Below are 22,665 nucleotides of genomic sequence, written 5' to 3'. Positions count from 1 at the left end.
CAGAAGAAAGCATTTCAGGTTCAACACCAACAATCCTTCTTCAGCCTTGGGGCACACACAGGCAAGCACCCACAGGACCCACAGGAGACAGAGTTTCTCCACTGCCCTCAGGAGGAGGGGATGAGGTCATGCCTGTCATCCATACATCCAGACTGAGATTGGCTGCCCCTCAGCCTGGGGCACGGGGATGCTGCAGGGAGAAAATCAGCAGTTCTCCTGGCTCCATAAAGTGGTAGTGATTGGTGCAGCTCCTCAGTGGGTCGTTTGTGGCTGCTCTTCTCTCTTCATTAGTCCCAGGAAGCCACACATTGAAGGCCATGTCACATTTAGTGGTCCAACTCCGAGGTGGAGGGAAGAAACATGGAATTAATAGCGTAAAATTTCCCCTTGGCGCACGCCTGGAGTAGGGCAGCTTGAATTTGAAATGCCTTCACTGAAATGCACAGACTCCCAAAGGAGCACCCTTCCCTCCAGTTTGCCTCCAAAATCATGTATGGTTGCTCCTGTGCTTGATGTGCCACACTCGGTATATCCATTTAATAAAAATCATTACTATGGTATTACTTCCCCTTCCTCTCAGGGCATTCATAACTGGGTTTTAGCACACAACCTGTTGAGTTGTACATAAGGTGTCAACTATTACTCAGGAATTCCTTCTTGGATGCCACTTTACGGAAAACCAGCAATGAATTTGTTTCAGTGCTTGTTATGATGACAAATAAACATAAATAAATATTAAACAGTAAAGTGTCACAACACTGCTCAGGTCTTTCAGTTGCCCATGTATTTGATACCAGCATACAGCATGATCACATACAACTATCAGATAGGATGCTGTATACTGAAATAACATTGGCCCAAAATACAGCCACCATGAGTGTTAACCTGGTTCAAAGTTGCTTAAAGCTTACTGAATTCTTTGAATCAGTGCACCATTTTCAAAACACATTTTCAGATGTGTTTGGGGTTCATATTTGTACAATGTTGCTGCTTATGCTTAAGCCATTCTTATAGTAATACAAACAAGCAGGTATTTACAGTGGTGCTTGTGTAAAATTGAGCTGACCGGTCTTTTTCTTTGCAAGCAAGTAAAAAAAAAAAAGAGAAAAATAAAATAAAATTGCCTTGAGTCTCACAGCCGGTTTCAGTGTGCAGCAAGAGGAAGCATCCCCAAAGGGATCTGCTCACACCTCTTCCTTATCCCCAGATACAGCCGTGGCAACCACAGGCGATGAAAGCAGTAGCCATCCAGCTGCAAAAGACATGAAGCCACTGCATGTTTCTGATCACACAGGGTGTCAGGAGAACCACTTCCTCACATTTCTTTGTTTGATTTGAGACCCAGACAACATGATCATCTTAAGTAATGTAACAATGATCAGTTCACCAATTTTAAAGAGCAAAATTTCAATTAGCATGTGCCTACTAGGTACTTTCTCCTTCCTTTGCAGCATGGCTGGCACAGCTGCAGCCAGCTGCAGCAAGGTGGTCATCGTGGTGGTCCCGGGTGGTGCATGCAGTCAGTACTGGTGCCCCAGGCTTGGCATCAGTGGCGGTCATAGGCTGCAGCAGCTGCTGGCGGGGCTGCCCCACGGGCTGCAGCACTGTAGTAGTACGGGGAGCCTGGAAGAGACAAGACGACCGTAAAGAAGACAAAAGTGGAAAAGTGCCAGCTTTCAGCATTCTGACACAGGTGGCAGAGAGCTCTCCAGCCTGAGTTCAGACCCACAGCAATAAGGGCCAGGTAATTAGTATAAAAATCACATTGGTGCATTGTGCATGATAACAGCGCTACCATTGCTTTAGCATACCTGCTTTATTCCTCCACTCAAAACGTTACTTTCATTCACTTCACCAAAAGAGTGAATTTTTCAGAACGGAAGGACAAAAAAATACAGCCAAAACACATCACCACACTCACACTTCTCTCATTTTCTCCCCCTCCTTTTGGAAGAAGTAGGAGGTTGAAACCCAAAACATTCAACACATTTCACTGGACTCAACAGTAATTCCCCTTTTTCTCAAACTACTTCTGTCAGGGAATAGCCCCCCAGATTCTGCTCAGCTTTGACAGTGACCTTGGAGCTTGTGCTACTAGATCTGCTTTGGGATCACCCTATTGCACCAACTTCTGCCTGGCCAGGGAAAGCCCTTCAGCATCCAGTACATTTGCTGAGCTGAAATTGTCTTTAGAAAATATTGGTGACTTTCAGTCAGTAATGAATCTGAGCTCAGAAAGTGGTTCACAAACTACCTCCAGTGAATAAGGCTTCATCTAGTGAAGTATCTGATGCTCCAGATCACAGCTGTTTAAATGGACACTTAAACCTCAAACTGATCAAATTTGTACTGTTTCTTCATTGAATACATGTGTTACACATTTGAATGAACTATATGGGCTAAGCTTAAAGCTTCACAGATTGGTAAATGGTGAAGGACTCATTTACTAAAAAGAGGCCTGAAAAATATCAGTGACCCTTTTCTGTCATGCAGGGCTACGTGCGAGTAGATTGGGTGATCACCAAAGGACTTGGACCATTTGCTTGAAGAAGAATCTTTGACTTCAAATGTACATGGAGAGATACCTATCTGTCCAGATAACATCAGCTACTAAAAACCTTCAAAGTGCAATTGCAAGGAAATGAACTGATTCAGTGGGAGGAAAGAGTCATGTAAAAAAATTTTGGAAGGTGCTACCAGTCAGGTCTCCAAGTCACCAGCAATCTCACATGCGTGAGATGCAAAGCATGGAAGAAGCCCCCTGGAAAGACCTGCACTTCGACATGTGAGTCTGACACCCCCAGACATGTTTGGGTGAGCAACAAGGAGCCAGCACAAGGAACAGCTCTGGGAAAGACCGGGCTGTAGGGTCTGGTTTCACAAATGAGCTCATCCAAGAGCCACCGGCCATCCTGACCTCCCTGCCTTCATCTTACTTGGAACAGCAGTATGACAGACATGGTTGAAGGTTTTCCCAGCCAGGGACGTGATTTAACACAGAGGAGGTAATTTCTGCAACTCCGTGGAGGCAGAGGAGCTGGCCTCTCCAGGAGAAGGTGATGCCATTAGACCTCAGTAGGGCATGTGGGCCCCTCAGCAAATCATGGGTGGCAGTGCAGCTAAAGGTGCATTTTCAGCCATTTGCTTCCCATCTCAGACTATAACAAACCCTGTTCTGGCCAGTGCAATGGCTGCCCTGCACCTGGCCGCTGGCTGAGTGTGACAGTGTCCTGGCTGTTCCACCACCATGGCCCTGGCACAGACTCTGGAGCAGGAAGAACCCAGGCGGCATGTCCCGTGTCACCTGTTGCCTGCTCTCCAGAGTGAAGGAGCCTGTGTGTGGGAGGCTGAAGAACCTCCTGGCCATCCCTCCTCACACACAGACTCCAAATGAAGGCTTTGCTGTTCATCCCCAAACTACCTGAGTGATTACTCGAGGGCTGCTGGTTCGAAAGCCCAAGCAACAGAGTGAAAATCACACATCCAGTCTCCAAGAGGAAGCCCATGGGCATTTACTTTTAAACACTGGCTCAGAGTGATGGTGTAACTGCAACATGTAGGGCTTTCTTCACCTTCCCCCCAAGCCAGCTGCCTGGAGCAGTTTCCAGGGCTGGTGAAATAAAGCCATGATGCCTTAGAGAACATCCCAAGGAGACAGCCCTGAAACATCTCCTGAAAGGATGGGCTCTTCCACCCTGCCTCGCTGCTGTGGACCCACTAGGATCCATCGTGCAGGCAAGCCCACCTGCTGCTTCTAAGTTGCTTTTGTCCTGAGCGCCATTTCAAGAAATCAGCTCAGGCTTCATCTCCAGTATCCTACAGCTCATTTCCAAGCGAGCACAAGCCCAGTGCACCTGAAAAACAATGCTTAGTCAACATGTGCTGTCGCACTCCTAGGCACACCCATGTGCAATGCATTCCTTGGCACAGCCATGGAGAACAAACTTCCTTCTCATGATCAGAGTCCTACCTGCATGTAATACCCTGCTGCTGCAACCTGGGTGGGTCAGAAATTAGGGGGTTTGGCTACAGGAACATGGCTTCTGCATCAGAACTTGGGGCTGTATGTTCTGGGGAGCCCAGTTTGTCACTTCATGCCCCTTAACATCCACTCCTGCTGCATGTGAGTCCTTAGGAATCATTTTGCACTGCAGAGCAGACAGTACTTTGGGGTGTAACACCTTGCAGGCCCATAAAAGATTAGCTGTCCTCACCCGCCGCAGCATGAAGATGTTGGTGGGGAGCAGAGAGAGACACTCATACCAGTCCATACCAGCACTGGCACAGGCCATAGCAGCTCATCTTAGGCAGAGGGGTAGAAAATCCAGGGAAGGGATCCAGTGGCACCAAAATTTACAGCCTGATGCAGTGCAACACGTGGGTCCCACCAGAGCCAAATGCAGCAGTTGCTAAGGTTTTGTGGTAAAAGGGATCTTTTGGGGGTTAGGCTTTCCCTCTCCCTCTTCCTCCACTGCTGTTCTGACTCAGTGCCAAAGCTCAGCATTTCTCTCATGTTTTCCAAAGGTTTTCCACATCTCTCAAATTTGATTTTTCCAGTTTGCCTTTCAGCAGTAAAATCACAAAAGCTTGTATTTAAAGTGAAAAATGAAAACATCACATCACAAAGCATTCACTCTTCCTGTCACTATGCCCCCATCCAGAACAGGCCTGATTTGTCTTTCTGTCATTTTTCCTTTCTAATTCACACTACCATCAATTTGTTTCTTGACAAGGTCATTTCTGGTGCCTACTTGTTCTCTCATCTTTCCACAGAAAGCTGAACCTAACCCTAATAGACCAGCTTCGCGCTCTGCCCTTGCACAATGCCATGCTGGCACTCTGATGGCACAGGCAAACCCTCTCAGTCAGCATGCAGGGATAAGAAACGCACCATGAGCAGCATCAAATTGAATGCAACAAGCAAAAATGATAAAGAAGTTATTACAACAAGCCATCACAAAATTGTTCTTCTTCATCTGTTACCTGCTCTTAGTGGGCATGTGTTGAGCTGACTGATGGCATGTGCCAGTGATGGACTAAGTCCCATGTGCACGTGAGCTTACTTCCCATGCACTTGTGCATGCACCTCCATGTGCATTCCTGTACTGTACCACTTGAAGGTCTTTCACAGTGGGAAAGAAAATATAAAAAAAGGAAAAAGACCCCTTTTGTCCACCTCTTCTGGCTTTGAGATGAGGACATCAGCTGCAGCCACCTAACCAGATGACACACAAGGAGACAGGGTGTGTGTCCTTTTCCCAGCACACCCCCGTTGGAAACTTGGGGTCTGTCCTCAGTCCAGCTGCAGTTAGTGGCACTGAGGCTGTCGGGCCCCTGCTACAGAGCTGTGTGTGGTAGCCACCGGGGCTGAAAAAACAAACAGGAGAGCAGGAAGACATGGCAGACCTCCAGCAGACTTCTTGTTCTTCTTGTTCAATTTCTTGTTCAGCCTGGAGAGGAGAAGGCTCCAGGAAGACCTTAGAGCAGCTCCAGTGCTTAAAGGGGCCCACAAAAAAGCTGGAGAAGGACTTTTACAGGGGCCTGTAGGGACAGGACAGGCTTTAATCTGACAGAGGGGAGACTGAGAGGAGCTCTTGGGAAGAAGTTCTTCCCTGTGAGGGTGCTGAGGCCCTGGCACAGGTTGGCCAGAGAAGCTGTGGCTGCCCCATCCCTGGCAGTGTTCAAGGCCAGGCTGGACAGGGCTTGGAGCAACGTGGTCTAGTGGAAGGTGTTCCTGCCTGTTGCAGGGGTTGGAATTGAATGAGCTTTAAGGTCCCTTCCTATCCAAACCATTCTATGATTCTGTAATTCTGCCCAGCTTCTGCTGCCCGCTCCGGAGGACTACAGCTTCATTGTCTCACCTTCCACAGGAGCTGCAGGGCACAGCATCTAGGACTGTCCCAGAGAGGAGGGAGCACTGCCACCCATTTGCATCAGCTCCCATGCCAGTTGGGGCAGATGCAGGTGTTCCGACTGGGGCAAAGCATTGGGAAGCATCACAGCAAGGGCAGAGCCAGGCATGGGCAACAGAGGGCAGTTAGTGCTCTGCTGGGACCTGGCAGTCACTCCCCATCAATTCCACACCAAGAGCATGGTCCTGTGGAGACACTGTCTCGTGCCTCTCACAGCTGCTGCGCACTCATGGGACAAAGACTGGGGACTAAGGAACAAAGCTTTTTCACCTTTCTCATCTGTTACTTTCTTTTTATTCCCTCAAAACCCCTTTTTTTTACCCAAGTATCCTTTCTTCCTGACACTTGCAAATTGTGGCATCTCCAATTTTAGCTCCTCTTTCACAGGTCTCAGCCTCGTGTGATTGCTGTGCTGCAATTCTTCCTTGCCAGTACAGGGAATTAATTGAATATAGGCACTGTTAAGTGCTTACAGTATTACACTTTCATCTCAGTGAAGGGAGCAGAACTTAGTAAAACAAACTCTGTCAGTCCATGTACCAGTCCTGATTAATTTTGTCAAGGTTTGTGCTTTAAGGCTGATACTGACAGAGCTTGCTCTCAGGAGCGAATTATTAAACATACTCACGTATACTCCTGAGAAGAGTGGAAGCATCCTGGATATAGTATAAATTAACCTCCTCTCCACTGCAGGTGCTCAGCCTTGTCACACTGTGCTTTCTGGGTGTGCAAGGATACTTGGAACAGGTTTTTGAGGCTCTGCTACAGACTCCTACTTGCTCTGAATGGGATTAGTGGGCACCCAGGGAGAAGGAAGTGCAGGATTAAGCTCCTGGGTCAAAGGCAGAGCTATGGATAAGCAGGATCTCTGCAGGGCACAAGAGATGTGTCCCACCTGCAGTTTAAGGCCACACGATGGGACAAGCGCACTCTTACATCTATACTCGAGACAATGCAGTGTCTCTTGAAGCACTAGCTGAGAAGCTTTGCCCCCCCACCACTGTGTACCATGATCAAGCAGATTGCACTTCCCCACCGAGGTGGCGGGTCACAGACCTTTGCGATGCCCTGTGGAGTATGATGTGGACTTTCCAAACTCATCACCATTTTGCTTTTGACAGGCTTAAAATGAAATGGAATTCCAAGGTTCTGCCCACCAAGACCTCACTGCCCAGCTCTTACGGGATGCCCATGGTGCAATTCAAGCAGCACAGGGAGGCATAGGCTACACCAGCTCTCAACCAGCCCAGCAATGACGGGAACAGAGCAGAACATCTATTACAAAACTATCAGTGGTCAGACAAAGGGATTTCTCTTCCATGAACTCCAGCACTCCCAATTTTGTGACCACACTGAACTGCAACAGTTAGTTCATCCTTAGGACTTGCTGCAGAACAAAAATACCCATTTCTTTTCCTGTTCAATGCATCAAAACTTCCAGTCTAGTAACTCCAGATCAGCTTGTCATTTCACACACAAAGCAATACAGTGTTACCTGCGCAGTAACAGAGTCTGTGTTTATTGAAATGTAAGATTTTGAAAATACCAGAACAAAGTATTTTGAAGAGGATAAAAACAAGGAAGCCAAGATTATACACTTTAACAACACCCACTAGCAAAAAATGCTAGCATTGTTGTCATTATCCTATGAAACATTTCAATTTCAATAAAGCTGCAGTTTCTGAAGGCAAATGGTAGCATCCAAATCTTTTTGCCCTTGTCTCATTTAAATACACATTCACAGCATGCTGCCGAGTAAATACTGCTGTGGAAACCCTCACCAGCCTGAGATACCAGCCTTGCCTGTGGGAGAATGCCACCCTTTCAGCTGTGCTCATATCGCGTGCCTTTCACACAGTGGAAGGTGAGAAGGCATTTGCCCCCAGAATGTATCATCCAAGAAGAACAGGAAAGGGGTTAAAACCAGAGGAAAAATAGGGAATAAAGGGAATTAAACAGGTAAAAGACCTTCTGTTAGCAGGTGGCTGGCTCCTGATCAACCTCTGTTTTACAGTCTTCTCCTGACTTGTCTTCACCGGCTTCAGGGCACCATGGAGTTGTACCCTGACCTGCATCCTGGCCATCGCACTGTGTCCAAGACACTGCTCCAGGAGCAACAGGATGTCCCAGGCTGGTTGGCTCTGGTACAGCTTCAGGGAGCATATCCTTCCCTGTGGAAATGTGCACCCACAGGCAGGAGCATGGTCTGCAGCTCAGGAGCTTCAACAAAAGCCCTCTCCCCATGGGCAGGGTTGGGCCTGGGTTTTCATCTATTTTTCATATCATTCCAGTTTCTTTAGTGGTTTGCAAGCAAAATCTAAAAAGCTATCCAAAGACTGGCTTCCCAGGCCTGCCGATGAAGCAGAGTGTTGCTTAGGCAGCTTCCAAAGGAGTTGCAAAATCAGAAATGAAGAAAGCACAGTGTGTTCTCTTCCCCCTGGCTAAAGCATCTTCCCCACACAGCCAAGCCAAAATCCCGCAGGCGCTGCCGGCTGTGGCCATGGAAACTGCGCATTTAAGCACAGGGACTCCTCTGGCTTTGTGCAGCTATGCCCATCCATATTAGCTGGAGATCTATCTGCTGATTTATGATGGAAGTGCTAACAAACCCTTAAATGTGGCACAGCAAATAGCAGCATTATACCAGCACCATGGCATGAGAGGCAGAGGCTGTCTATTACTCCCCAAGGATTTGTTTAAGGACAAGAACCATGATGAACAAAACCTGGGTAGTTCAATTACATGGGGACTCAATTACTTAAAACAAAGAAACTGGATGAAAAAAGTATGGCGAAAATTCAAAATTATTTCGCTGCTGGAGGTCACATATAACAGCCCTGTCATCCATAAATCTGGAAATCTCCAAGGCATGCTACTCCTGTGTTGAGAGATGACAATTAATTGGTATTTTACTTACCTCATCCATGCAAATTATGCAGGGAAAAATTCTAATTACTGCATGCTACACATATATAAGGTCAAAGTGGGCCAGCATTTGACAGTGGTGTAAAATGGATTATGTTTATCTTCCACATGAGGGCTATGATCCTTGCATGCACCACGGGGCTCCTGCCTCCCTCTGCTTGTAGGGACCGTGCTGGTGCCAGTGAGGCTGCGCAGGCACAGCGGTCCCTGGCAGAGGAGGGACAGATCGGGCAAACACACAACTGGGGAGCAAACACAGCGCCAAGTAAGGGAGAAATGCAAAGTGCTCCAACATGCAAGAAACAACAGTGTGGGGAGCAATGAGGCTCACATTCAGCTGTAAACACCTGGCACCCCATATTCTGTTTGAACAGGATACCTTATCCTCAAGATAATGGAGATCCTGTCTTCCTGCAACACCCTGTGCCTCAGAAAGGATTTTACACAGCAAAAGCAGGAAGACAAGAAGTTTGGGCAGGGCTTCTTGCTGGCAAAAGGAACCAAGAGTATTTGTGCTTCCCTGGAGACTAGCATTCCCGCATGAAAGCTGAGAGTGGAGACTCAGGACCATGTCAGGACACACATCCTGCCCACCTTATTGGTGGACAATCACTGCCAGGTTGCAAATGAGTTACAGCTTGCACAGAGCCCCCAAGGCAGGAACGGCACTTACCCAGGAGTCCGGGGTTGGGAAACCTCCAGGAGTCATTGTATGTTGAATACTGTGGGTGGCTGTATGGGCTCCCAGAAAACTCACTCCCTAAGTTAAAGAGAAAAAGACAAACAAAAGATGATTTGATTTTAGACCACAGTTACTGTAGTGGGGGAAAGGAACCCTGCACTGCATGCTGCACTCCAGTGACAGCTTTAATAAAGGTACTCCTGGCCACCCTCTTTCAGGAAGGACAATATAAGTGGGAGAACTATTAAATAAATGGGTACAGCCATCTTTTGCACACCCTTCTTGTGCTGTAGCCCAGGCCTGCTGAGCTGGTGGGATTTTCTCAAGTAATGCATGCTTCAGGAGCAAGACAGGGAGGAGAGCTGGAAAGGACCCTGGGGCACACTGACAGGGCTGGCCCCTGCCTCTACAGCCCTATAGCACTTGGAGTCAGAAACACAACACAAAGACAGGAGTGCTCAGACAGACTCCCTGCTGCTGAGAGATGATAAACCAGATAATCCTCTAGATACTTGGTAGTCTTCCAGGCTCTCCAGGAGAATGGTCTTGGTCCCAGACATCTATGCATCACTGCAGCCCAAGGAGAGGAATCCTTGCATGAGTTTCAGAGTTTGAAACCCTCCAGACAAAGGCACAGTTGTCTCAGAGAGTTCCAGCTATTTCTCTCCTCACCAGCTCCTGCTCCCCACATTTGTCTGTTCTCCTTCACATCACTTCTGTTTCATACTTCAGCTGCAAACTCTCCACGACAGAGCCTTGCACCTCGAGGCTCTGACCCTGGGCAGGGGACCCAGCTCCACCACCATGCAAATGCCAAGTGTTGCTGATTTGTTAGGAAACTTTCCACAAATGACAGTTTTCTGCTCTCCTCCTTTCTTCCTCTTCTGCTCACTCTCCCATACACAAATACATGCACTCATAACACAGCACAGCAGGAGAAAGAGCAGGCAAGAGGAGAGGACTGCCAGGGTGCAATGGAAGATGCTTGCTTCCCAGGGGCTGCCTTCACCCCAGCTGAGTGGCAGATGCGTGGTACTACATCTCCAGTTCCCCAGGCTCAGCACACAGGCCTGCTAAGACCCCCATACCTTCCTTTGGGACCATGTCGGGATCCCCAGGGCCGTGAGTGGTCTCTTCAGTTCAGGACACAGTTTAGGCTAGTTGCTGACCCAGGGGAGATGGGATGATGCTCTGGTGACTGGTGGAGTTGTGCTGCCTGTCAGGGGGAGCTCTCAGCTCAGCAGCATGGTGGACTGCGATACCCATGCAGCACTGGCAGCCACCGCAGCCACCTGCAAAGGTATTTTCTGCCAATACAGAAGTAGCACAGGTTGGTGTCAAAATAGAGGGTCAGATCCAGGGTAGCTTGATCTCCACATGATGCTGCTTTGGTAAAAAACAAGCTGCCTCTCAGCCTGCACCAAAGGATGCCAGTAGATACGCTGAATGTGCCGACAACAAGAGCTGCCCATCACTGTTCTACCCCAGAGGGTCTCTACTAACATCTTTCCCTGTTTCTCATAGCTCTTCAGACCCATAGGACTGCACCCACCATGCTCAACTGGCTCTCTCCATCCTGACCAGCATCCATGGATAGTCCAGGGCAGTGAGACAAGGTTTGAAGCCAGCAGGAGCAAGTGCAGCATGCTCAGCATGCCTTACTTTGTTGACCACATTTCACCACAAGCTCAGAGTAGATCCATTACTGCCTCTCAGGAATGGCACTAATTCACCATAAGCCACAGAAAATGGGCCTCCAAAACTTTCTTCCCAGTGAAGTACATTATATCTACATTTCCTTTCTACTTCCTGTACTTATGGATGATAGATGACTTTAGCATCTGCAGGTTACCTCTGTTACAGTGTTCACCCTAAAAGAGTGAGACAGCAAAGTCAGAATGGGTGCCATGGAGCCACCTGATGTTCCAGGGCTGCTGGCAAAGGCATCTCCATTGCCTTCCACCGGTGAGGGAGCAAGCTGCCTTGTGCAGGACACAGCAGCTCCTCTCTGGTCCCTTCTTCTGCTTCCTTACTGCCACACCTGAGGCTTCCTGCTCAGTCAGAGCCCTCCCTGCTTGCCTCATTCCCAAAGCCCCTCAGTTTCCAGCAAACAACTGTTTGCCCAAGACTGTAAGGCACTTGAGCAGCAAACTGGCTGGTAACTTCATGGGTGAGTGACACAACCTTTTCTCAGTTCTTAAAAGGTAATAGCCAGTTCCTCTGTTATGTGTGCATCACACAAATCCCTTCATCCTGTGGGTGTCTCTTGTATGGGGAGGAACTTGCATACCCCTTTCCCCGCTGGTTTCATTTCTTCCTTTCTATACAGCAGGGACAAGTGCAGAAATCTACTCCTGTTTTAGCTGCACAGAACATTTGTGCTGCCTGACCAACATGACACATGAACACTGATGGGAGCAAGCCTCTGCCACATCCACTCCTGGAGATGCACAGTGCACAGGCAGAGGGAAAGGGCAGTCAGGACAGCAGGACAGAGCCCAGTTCGCTCTGTAGACTGCTTGCACATGGTGTGTAGAGAAGTCTGTCCAGCATCTCTGTGCAACAGAAGCACCCCAGGCTTCAAACAAAGCTTATGGCGAGCTGCACATGCCTGCACCCCAAGGGAGAGTACACACATACCCATCGAGGACAGGACAACCCTCATTTCTGCTGCCCCATCATTCCCCCTCCCCTTTGCACCTGCTGCTCCTCTCTCCATTCACCCAAGGTTGCACAGATCCAGACTATCCTGTGCTGACACTATGCACACCACTGAGAAGGAGGTAGCTGTTTCTATCAGTGCTGCAGCAGGGCTGCGGGTGGGAACGGGATGACATTTCATTGTTTCATCCTCTCCTGCCTTGATCTCCTCCCCCACCATCCCCACTGCCCTCCTCCCCACACTCACATACAGACACACATGGTGGACCCTCTCTGGGGGATGCTCTGGTGCCTGTCAGGCTGAGTCTTCCAATTCTCTGTTTTTTATGCCTCAGTGGTCAGGGTGTCAAGCTCCTGCAGTACAGACCAGCCAGGAGCTTGAGGAGTCACTGAGCACCATCAGCTCGGTGACAGTATCGCTTGCTTCTTAACATACTCTGCATATCCATCAGCCTTCCAGGGGAAAAAAAGAGTGAGAAAGAAGGGGGGGGGGGGGGGGTGAGCAGGGAAATGAGAAAAGAAATACAAGGGAGGGGAGGGGAAAAGGAGAAGTGTCTCAAGCCCTGCGACTACTATTGCAGCACTTGGGCAGTCAGATGGTACAACCGTATGTGAAACTAAGCTAGATGAATGAATGTTCATGCCTCATAATTTCCATCAGGTATTCCAAGGTCCATCAGCTACACTTACTGACAGCAGTGCCTCATAGCTCACCCTCGCCCCATACAAAAACACAATGAATCAGCTATCCAGGGACACACACACGTGCATGGTGCCTGCCCACACCAGAAGGAAAGGGTAGCAGTGGGACACATCCCTCCTTCATGTGAAATGTTAAGCCTGGTCCTTATAATCATTCACTGAGACACAAACACACCAAACCAAGCACTTCTGCCAGAGCCAGCCCACATCTTGCTCGGACCTAACTCCACACTGCCACAGTGCTTTAGGTGGTTACAGCCCCAAAAGGGTCAGACCCTTCCTTCACTCCCAAGGGGTGGGGAGACGAATGATCCCCGAGACAGTGGTACAGCCCCCATGCTTATGGGGTGAGCCCCAAGGGTGGCTGCAAAACCATTTATAGTGGTCATGGGTACTCTGCTGCAGCATGGCATTGTCCACTCTGCAGCATCTTCTCCAGGGATTATCAACTCATGTTTACCAGTCTGCTTGGTTTTAAGGTAAGCTCCCTGCAAATTTCCATTGTGACGTGCAGAGAAACTGAAAAACATGAGCTTAAAAATCTCAAGAACCAAGAAATGAAGAAAGAGATTTCACGGTGTATTTCAAACTGCCATGGCTTTAGTGAACTGCCTCTTGAAGAAGATGCTGGCACCTATATGCACTGGTGCTGGACTGGGGCTGGAGAGTGTTGGAATCTTCCTCCCCCACTGAAAGGCAGAAGGATGGGGCAGGTGCTCAAAGCAGGGACAGCTTTGACACAGGCCATGTCCAGTGAAGGTGTGGAAACCTCCTAGTATGGAGAGAGCCTGACTACTGTCACTGCACTACCACTGCTTGCCATGGAGAGCACCCACTGCAGTCCTATTAGGTAGCACAGCACTAAGGTACGTGTCTTTAGCCCTGTCTTCTTAAGCATATTTGGCACTTAACACCAGCAGAAACCAGCAGCCCACTCAAACATGGAACATACTTGTTACTCACCTGGTACCTTTGGACTGAAAAACAAAATCTGAACCAGTACTCAGCAAAGTTTTATATGTCACTTCCAAGTTCATGTATTGCTTTGGTGTCCAGAGTCTCAGAAAACCCATGAATCAGAAGCTTCAGATCCTGTACAGCTCAACCAGAGCAAGCTATGTGAAGGCAGACCCATGTTCAGACAATCTTTGCTGCATTTTCTCAGGATTTTGCACATGCAATTGGGATGGGGTGAAGCCCTCAGGACCATGGAGCTGAGCAGTTTTATCCATATGATGGCTGCAGGAAACAGTATGATGTACAACATACGGTACTATTGTACAGTGTACATCTGTACAATGATATCACGTGCAAGTGATACAACACGCCTTCCTCCCAGTGACCACCACACAACAGCTTCCAGCAAATACCAGCAGGCAGATGGGGAGAGCAACCACAACCCTGTGGCTGTGGTGTCCCTCCCCAGACTCATCACAGTGTTGGTCACCAGTCCCAATTAATGAGGTCTTTTTGCAATCCAAGCTCCAGGTGTAGGACAGTGTCTTATTTAGCCTTTCCATTTGGCAGAAAATTAAACTGAAACAGTAAAATGGTGTTCAATAAATGCAGCTGTATAAGGTGAAAGAATGAATGGCTGCGGGACAAATATCAGAGTCTGGCCACAAACAGCTACACCTTGCCCATTCCTTGTTGGGGTCCTGGGTAAGTTTAAGAACAATCTGCTGTATTTGTCCTCAAGTTGGGCTCCTGCAGATGAACCCCTCTCCCCCTCCAGCCTGACATCCCAACAGAGAATATAGGTGTCCCTACCTTTCCCTTGGGGCAGAAGACCTTATTGTAAATTTTTAACATTCACATTCTCATGACTTACTTGTTTTCTATTATTTTCTTTCATAAAAGTAATCATATGGATCATAAATTTCTTCAGTGAATTCCAATAATAATCATTACCTTGGTAGCTAAGATATGCTTGACTGCATGGGGAGCAGGGCTAAATGCTGCACACAGCCACACGAACACACCCAAGCAGTCTGCTCATCACCGACCAACACCGTGAAATAGCAGCTATCCAAATGCACCCTTGAAATCTATGACACAAAAGTCACCGTATGCCAACACTGCCCAAGACTGCTTCATAATCCAGCAGCCCTGCACAGCTGACTCCACTTAAAGTCAGAGGAACAAACAACTGTGTGAGACCTTAGAAAAGAAGGAAAATGATCTGGTCTCTCTTGCAGAGAACAATTTTTCCCTCGGTAAAGCAAATCTGCTTCTCCACACCATGCCATCATAGTGTCTCAGGGTGAGAGAGGAAGAGGTCTGCAGCCTCACAAAACTGGCTCACAAAATTCACTACTTACAAGTTTTCCTCATGTACAAGGGAGCTGGGAAACACCTTTCAGTTAAAATTCCCTTTCATGCAAAAATGTAGCTTCACATCACTAACATACTTGCACAAATCTGTGACAATTTTCACAAAATCCTTCAGTAAAAAAAGCCCTGGATTTGTTGTGAGTTTTTGGGTTTTTTTAAGTCAGATTTTTTCCAAGTAATTTTTTTTTTTCTTTCTCTTTCAAATTCAGAAAGCTGGTAAGTTTTCAGATTGAGATCACACAGGCTAATAAATAATATTTCAAAAAATCTTAACTGGAAAGCAAACTGTATCTTTGAAGTCCCAAGTAAATTTTATTGTCGTTTTTTGTTTTGATTAAACATTGGAATTTCTCCCAGTTCTAACATTCATCAGCAAACAATAGGATCAGTGATTTATACTGCTCTTATCTGTAACTATCTATGTAAATATCAGCTGCATTTAAGATGAGAGACTAGAAACCCCAGGGCTCACTTTGGGTGGACCAGCGGTAATCTGGCATGTGTTCTCCTGGTCCCTCAGGTTTTGTTTGCTCATGAAAGTCCTACAGGAGGAAGGACATTGACAACTGCCTTCTACTCCATGGACCAAGCAAGCATCTGCCTGCTCAGACCGAGTGGTCTACACTCTGCAAACAACAGAACCACAAAAAAAAAGGGAAAAATTACTGAAGTAGAACCTTACTGAAACAAAACATGTATTAGAAACAACATTCCCCCGTGGGAAGAGGCCAAGCAGGAAAATACAATATATTTAGCAAAACTCTGTCATGTTCAACCCGATTTATTTCGATGAGAATGTCTAGGGTGACAATCAGCACAAAATCCCAGGACAAGTAAGCTGGATTCATAGGACAGTCTCTGAAGGGCAGGCTTGGGAAATTTTCTCAGGATTGGATTATCAGAAACCACTCCAGGACAGATTTCCAGTCCAACATGTGATGGTGATGGCTGCTGCAGCAAGATCCTTCCAGAAAGGACTGGCAGCCTGGGCCAGGGGGGCCAGACACACATTTCAGGTGTTGATGCCACTCTTGTGTCCCACACCCCAAAGAGATGTACCCCTGCATCAGGCCAAGCGAGGCAGTGACAGCAGCCCCAGCATGTCCTCTTGCTGGCCTGGCAGGGCTAGGGCATGGAGCAAGCACCATGTTCCTTCCCTAAGCCATACCCACAGCTGGATCTTGCTATCTGCTCCTGCCTTCCATTCCAGGACAGCAGCCAAGCTCCTGCAGGCTGCTGGGAGTCCCTGGGGTATTCACTCCAGCCTGGAGCCCAACATCTTTCTGGCATGCAGGGCTCTGCAGGCCCAGGGCTGCACTGGTGGCTGGCAGAGGATGCCCGGTTTGTGCTGCACAACTCTGGTGAGATGTGCTGCGTGCTGGGAGCCCCCCAGCCCCTAAGCCCTGCTGTCGCTTCAGGGACCTCATTCTCTGCTTGGAGGCCTCTCAGTCCCGCGACGGACAGTGCATGTGTGTGTGAGTGGTGACATTGGTACTCTGAGTGGAGCAGGGGAAGACATGGTGTTGGGAGCTTTCTGAGGGATTAAACATAGTTTTTTCAGGTCCAGAGAAGGGCGACAGAGCTGGTGAAGGGCCTGGATGAGGAATGGCTGAGGGAACTGGGGGGTTTAGTCTGGAGAAGAAAAGGATCAGGGGGGACCTTATTGCTCTCTACAATGACCCCAAAAGAGGATGCATCCATGAGGTGGCTAGTCTCTTCTCTTAGGTAACAAATGATAGGATGAAAGGTAATGGTCTCAAGCTGCACCGGCAGGAGGAGGGTGTGTATTGGACTGGATACTAGGAAGAATCTCTGAGAGGGTGTTCAGGCACTGGAACAGGCTGCCCAGGGCAGTGGTGGAGTCACTGTCCCTGAAAGTGTTCACAAACCGTGTAGAGGAGGCCCTTAGTGACATGGCTTAGTGGTGTACTTGGCAGCGCTGGGGAACGGTTGGACTCAATGATCTTAAAGGTCTTTTCCAACCTGGCTGATTCTACGACAGGAGGAGGCTCAGCACCACGAGCCTCTCAGCTTGCACAGTGCCGCAGCCAGCATGGTTTGTGGTTGGAAGGAATTTTAACGAAAAAGAAACATATCCCAAGGGAACTGGAAAATTCCAGTTTGGAAAACCTCTCCAATGAGCTGTTCTGAAAAAAAAGGAAGCTGCTCTTCTCTGTGCCTGATATCCTCCACATCGAAATGGGAAGCTGCTCCCCATCTGCGGACTCTTGCTTACCTGGCTTTATATCCAGCAATTTGTTTGTTCCCACAGAAAAAGTGAATAAAGCACTAATAAAGGGAAAAGGAGAAACGATTTCTCTACAATTAATATTTCCTTTTTTTTTTTAATGAGGAAGGAATTGAAAGTGAAAGTTTTAAGCAAAAGAACAGCCCTCACAAATATATTTCAAGTAAGAAGAAAACTTCCCTTAAATGGAACAAAATCTTCACTTCTTGGTTTAAAAAGAAAAAAAAACAACAAACAAACAAAAACCCACAAAAAAAAACAAACCAAAACCACCTGACAAACAGCAAGTTCTTAGAGCACTAAGCCACTAAGCCCTCTACACTTACTGTTTAAACACAGTGCAATAAAATTATGCCAAAACTTTAATCCCACTGTAGCCAAGATAGAGCCCCTGGAGCTGTGACAGTCCAGTCAACCACAAGTACCCAGGCATTCATGGGATCCCAGGTGGTAATACTAATGCCACAGAATTAATTAAACAGTGTCTGTAGCACTGAAAGAACAGCCAGGAAATGTGGTGGTAGCTGTTAATCACCATGGCCAGCAGTGTAAGCAGCACTCTGTTTCTGTGACTGAGCACCTGCAGCACCCTCTTCCAACAAACCTGAATGAACAGCGAAATTTTGCGGGTTAAAACGCATTTCTCTGCTAACAGCGGAAGGAACAACTGGCTGGAACCACAAAATGCTTCCTATACCCTTCCTGTTCAGTTACCTACAGACATCACCAGAGCAATCTGCATGGATGGCGAAAGTGGTGCTGGGGGCACAATCCTGGTTCGAGCAGGGGCATGGGATCTGCTTCAGTAGCAGGTGGGGTATCGTGCTCGGATCCATCAGCTAGGGTACCAGGGAGCCTGGCACCATCAGGAGGTGCAGGCAGTGTATTCCTGAGGTGCTGGGGACCATGCCAGCAGCAGCAGCTTCCTCCTGGAAGCACCAAAGATGCACATGCAGAAATGCAGCCCACTGGTACAGACAGACACATCAACAGAAATCTGTCAACGCATATACACAGGTATGTGTATGCTCTTTACACACATAAAGAAAAACAGGCTTGTAAATCCACTGGTAAATCCAATGTAAGAATCCAGTGGATCAATAGTTCACTTACTATCATCTATGATCCCTTCCACCAGCACATTTACACTCATAAAAAGCACACCCCACTCTTGTCTATAACATCTTGTAATCATTGATCAACCCTTCAAAGAACAGTCGATGTGCAACCACCACCCAAACTTTCATATGTGTGATTTCAAAATTAAATTAGCCTGTACACTGGCTAATTTTTCCTGCGTATCAGCCAAGCAGAAGTTTATTGCAATTGTGGCTGGAAGGCACTTGGTCACATACAGACAGTCCCTCCAAAGTTAGCCCCATCAAGACTGCCAATTAACTTCTAATGAAGGTCGTATATAATTTTATGATCATACATATTGGACAGTGTTTCCTCCTTATATTATCTTTACATTAACTAGCACCTGCTCAAAGATGTACAATTTTAATGGTTCTGAGTAGGATGTCATATTTTAAGATAACAGTAACATGCAGATTTTTGTAACACTACCTCATTTCCAAGGAGCTACAAGGCACAGAAATCCCATCAATGACTAATGAGTTGTAGGTTAAGGTGGACATACCTTGCTGTGAAGTCACTCTACTATTCTCGACCTGTGCTGCCTGCCATAAAATTTTAATGCTGCTTCTGACATATTTATGAAATACCTCACCTAGTCTTTGCAGGATGACAAAAAGATTTACAGCTGCAATTACTGCAACCACATAGGTTTTAGCTATGCACTTTAAACTTTTGTACACAAAGGTATTTAAGTTTAATACAACAAAGGTACATGGTGCCACAGAGCAACCATATTGGAACTGCATTAGGAGAGATTTATCTCCCTGTACCAGGAGGACAGCTGCTCATCTCACCTGCAAAGAAGATCGCACTGCAATTAATGATGATGAGGAATTTGCCCCTTCCCTCTCCCACCAGTTGTATACCAGCCATCAGCACACAACCTGTTGGGACTGCAGGTGGGCCCAGATGCACAGAGCTGCATCACTGGCAATACCAAGCTCTGCAAGCCACACTTGGTTCACAGAGCCTTGGCACTACCACTGCCAGACACGAGGCCAGGGATGCAATGCCACTCTGTGCTGGTTGCTGCCTCATGGCTGTCCCCAGGCCTGGGCTGCAGGGCTGCCTGCAGCCTTCACAAAGCCCCATTCCCTGTTTCCAGGAAAGGTGAGGGGCACAGAGCAGACAAGGGGCATGGAGTGGATGAGGGGAATGGGGTGTCCTCCATCCATGCAGGATGGACCTTCTCTGCTCAGGACTGATGAGCTGGTAGAGCAGGGGGGATGTAAAGGAAAACTTCCGTCTTGCAGAAAGTACCAGGCTTTCTGGGTTTCATCCTAAATTGGTATAGAAAGTACCAAGAATTATCCCATGGGATGAAATTCTCTAAACTATGTAATGGAAATGTTGCATTTGGTTCAGATGAGAATATTCCATTCCATGCGTCATCCTGACTTTAGCCTGTTTTATAATTTCAGCCTTCATAATGATAATGTAATGAGTAGTTACTTCCAGGAATTACACAAGTAATTTAGCTAGTAGCAGAAGCAGATAGAATGTTACAAGTCATAATAACATAGCAGCAGTGTGGAAATGGTGAAGTCTGGAAATTAAGCATTTTGGTAGCTTGACAAATATATGCTGCTGCTGACATGGAAGCAGTCTTCAATTACCTGCAAACACAGGTGTTAATGGGGCAGGAAGGTGTCTGCATGCTTGAGGGAGCATCCTCCCACACCAGCATTTTCTCAGGCATCCCACCACTGTCTCCAGCCCCAGTGACCATGTCAGATCATGCCAGGGCCCAGCCATAGCTCATGCTGGGACTAGCCCAGCAACTCTGGCTATATCAGGCCACGTCCTGCTGTTTCTGCTAAGGTGGCAGAACCTTTGATGGGCCGAAGTCTCTTGTCCTTATGCAAGTCTCCTGCATAGATGAGCACTCCCGGCTGAACCACTCAAAACCTCAACATCCTAGCCCTTCTGCCTGCTGCCTTCAGCTAAACTCCAGGCTTCAGCCACCCCTGAACTGGAGCATTAGCACTTCAGCAGGGTCTGTTTTCCCGCTCTGGTTCTTTCTGTCATCACAAGGAGGTTGGGAGAGCTCTGAAATACAGAGACATGGCCCCAGCAGGAATGTCAAGTTTTTCTTTCTGACACCAAACACAACGCAAATGGATGCCTGAGTGACAGAAGACAGATAATTTCTCACTTGATCATCACAGCACTGCTTTGGTTTTACACCACATCCACGTTACAGTCATATTTTTAATGCAGAGAAAAACATGTCAGCCTATCTCAGGTCAATCTCTAGGAGTGCAGCAGCTTGGTCTTCCCGCAGGACAGACGCCCTGCTGGCAAACACCCTGTAGCGAAAGCCATTTCCAAGTACTCTCTGCAGTTAATGGCCCAATTCAGCTGAATTAGCCAAAAGTTGTGCTGAGGAAGAGAGCATGTGGTGGGAAAAACATGACAGACAGGGTTTCTCTTCCCACATGTAGTAGACTGGTGCTTGAGGACACCATGGCTGCCATGGCACATCCCCCAGGGGATGTATGGTTCCTCATATGTTACAGCAGCCCAGGCCACCCTCCACAGGACCATAGTCCTCGTTGAGGGCTGACATTAGGTTCTCTGACTTTAATAAACATGCAAGACTGAAGACTACAAAGCCTGGGTTCAGGTGGCTCCTTTGTGCTGTAGGAGGCTGGAAGAAAAGAAGACAAACAGCAGCATCATCACCCTATGCCCACACCTCTCACCACACAGCAAGCAGCCCTTCTCCTGCCTGGGCACTGCTCATCCCCCACTGTGGAGTCCATGCACACCTCTTCATGCAAGCAAAGTATCTGTGTACACTTGGAAGTTATCTATTCTATGACAAAGAGTCCATGTTACAAAGCAACCTTTGCTGCTGCTGCCTGAGACTGACAGGATTCAGCACAACTGCTGCTAAATGGACATTGAGGCGGGTCCAGAATACTGTTAAGTCTTTTTGTGTAGGAGTCAAGGAGGTTGCATTTAAATTTCCTGGTTTATGCTGCAGTCCATGCAGAGCCTGATCCCAAATCTGCTGCAGTCACGGGTGACGGATGACTCACAATCAAAGTGCCCCAGTGCTGTATTTCATGCCAGAAATAAGCAAACATCCTTCTTTCTGGAGACTTCCCACTTCCCCATTCAGGCTGTCCCTCTTCTCCCAGCACAGCCAGACAGTCCATGAGCAGGGCATGTGAGAGACATGTCCTCAGGCTCTTCTGACCCGCACATCCTATGCAGGGGTTCACACCTGCCCAGGTGCACACACAGCAGTTTTCCAACATAAACCCTGCTCCCTACAGTTTGACAGCCTCCACTTCAAAATATGTTCTCAGAAGAAAGTTCTGCCATTGAAGTAAGGCTGTCTTTGGAGCACTTTCCCTTGTTCTTAAGGCATACCATTTTGTTTAAAAATTTTCATTTAATTTGGTTTACTTTTCATTTTGATTTTTTTGCTCTGATCATACTATACTGCATCATACTGCATTGCAATCTACTGTAATCTTTTGGCATTTGTACTCATTGAGATGAAGTATCAATGTGTCAAGAAACTCCTGGAAAGGGAGTACTTAATTCTCAAAATACTAAATTTCTATTTGTGCCACAGACATCAGTTCTGCGCATTGGAGGTTACCTTAGGGCAGATGTTCTGTGTTCAAACAGACCTAACTGCAAGCAAACCCCCTACAATAATCATCACACAGAAATCGAGCTTTGGAAAGGAAGTCCAGCAAGTGGTAAAAAGGATTAAGTTATAAATAATGTTTTGCAGGAGATAGATTGGCTACAACCCCCTCCCCCCCCAAACTTCTGCGTGGGTCATCCTGCAGCAGCAAATGCTGGAAGCAGGAGACACAGCTCATTGAAGGACAACTTGGAAAGTGCTTCCTTACACCACAAAGCAGGGCAGACACTGGATCCCTCAGGCTGTTACCCAGAGCCAGATGTATCTTTCAGCACACACAGAAATCCAGGCTTGGAGCAGCGCATGAGAAGCTGCTCTTTCATGGGGTCCTCATCATGGGCGTCAGAGAGGGTAGCCAGGGTCTAACACCCAGGAGGAAAGAAACTGCATCCTC

The 22,665-nt window shown here is 47.5% G+C and overlaps 1 protein-coding gene across 1 annotated transcript in view; it reads right to left on the bottom strand.

Moving 5' to 3' along the window:
- Window positions 1-455: 455 nt before the first annotated feature.
- Window positions 456-22,665, bottom strand: part of PAX5 (paired box 5) — a 126,511-nt gene continuing 104,301 nt past the window's right edge. Inside the window, exons 9-10 of the mRNA XM_061364622.1 lie at window positions 9,511-9,597; window positions 456-1,623 (exon numbers count right to left, since the gene is read on the bottom strand). Coding sequence (XP_061220606.1) covers window positions 1,547-1,623; window positions 9,511-9,597 — 164 coding nt within the window. The 3' untranslated portion in view covers window positions 456-1,546. The remainder of the gene's footprint in view (window positions 1,624-9,510; window positions 9,598-22,665) is intronic.

Source organism: Neopsephotus bourkii, unplaced genomic scaffold (genome assembly GCF_033783945.1).
Source record: "Neopsephotus bourkii isolate Nb327-2 ecotype Australia unplaced genomic scaffold, CSIRO-AGI_Nbou_v1 NB_1244, whole genome shotgun sequence".
NCBI classification, from domain to species: Eukaryota; Metazoa; Chordata; class Aves; order Psittaciformes; family Psittacidae; genus Neopsephotus; species Neopsephotus bourkii.
This window is presented reverse-complemented; position numbering and strand designations above follow the sequence as displayed.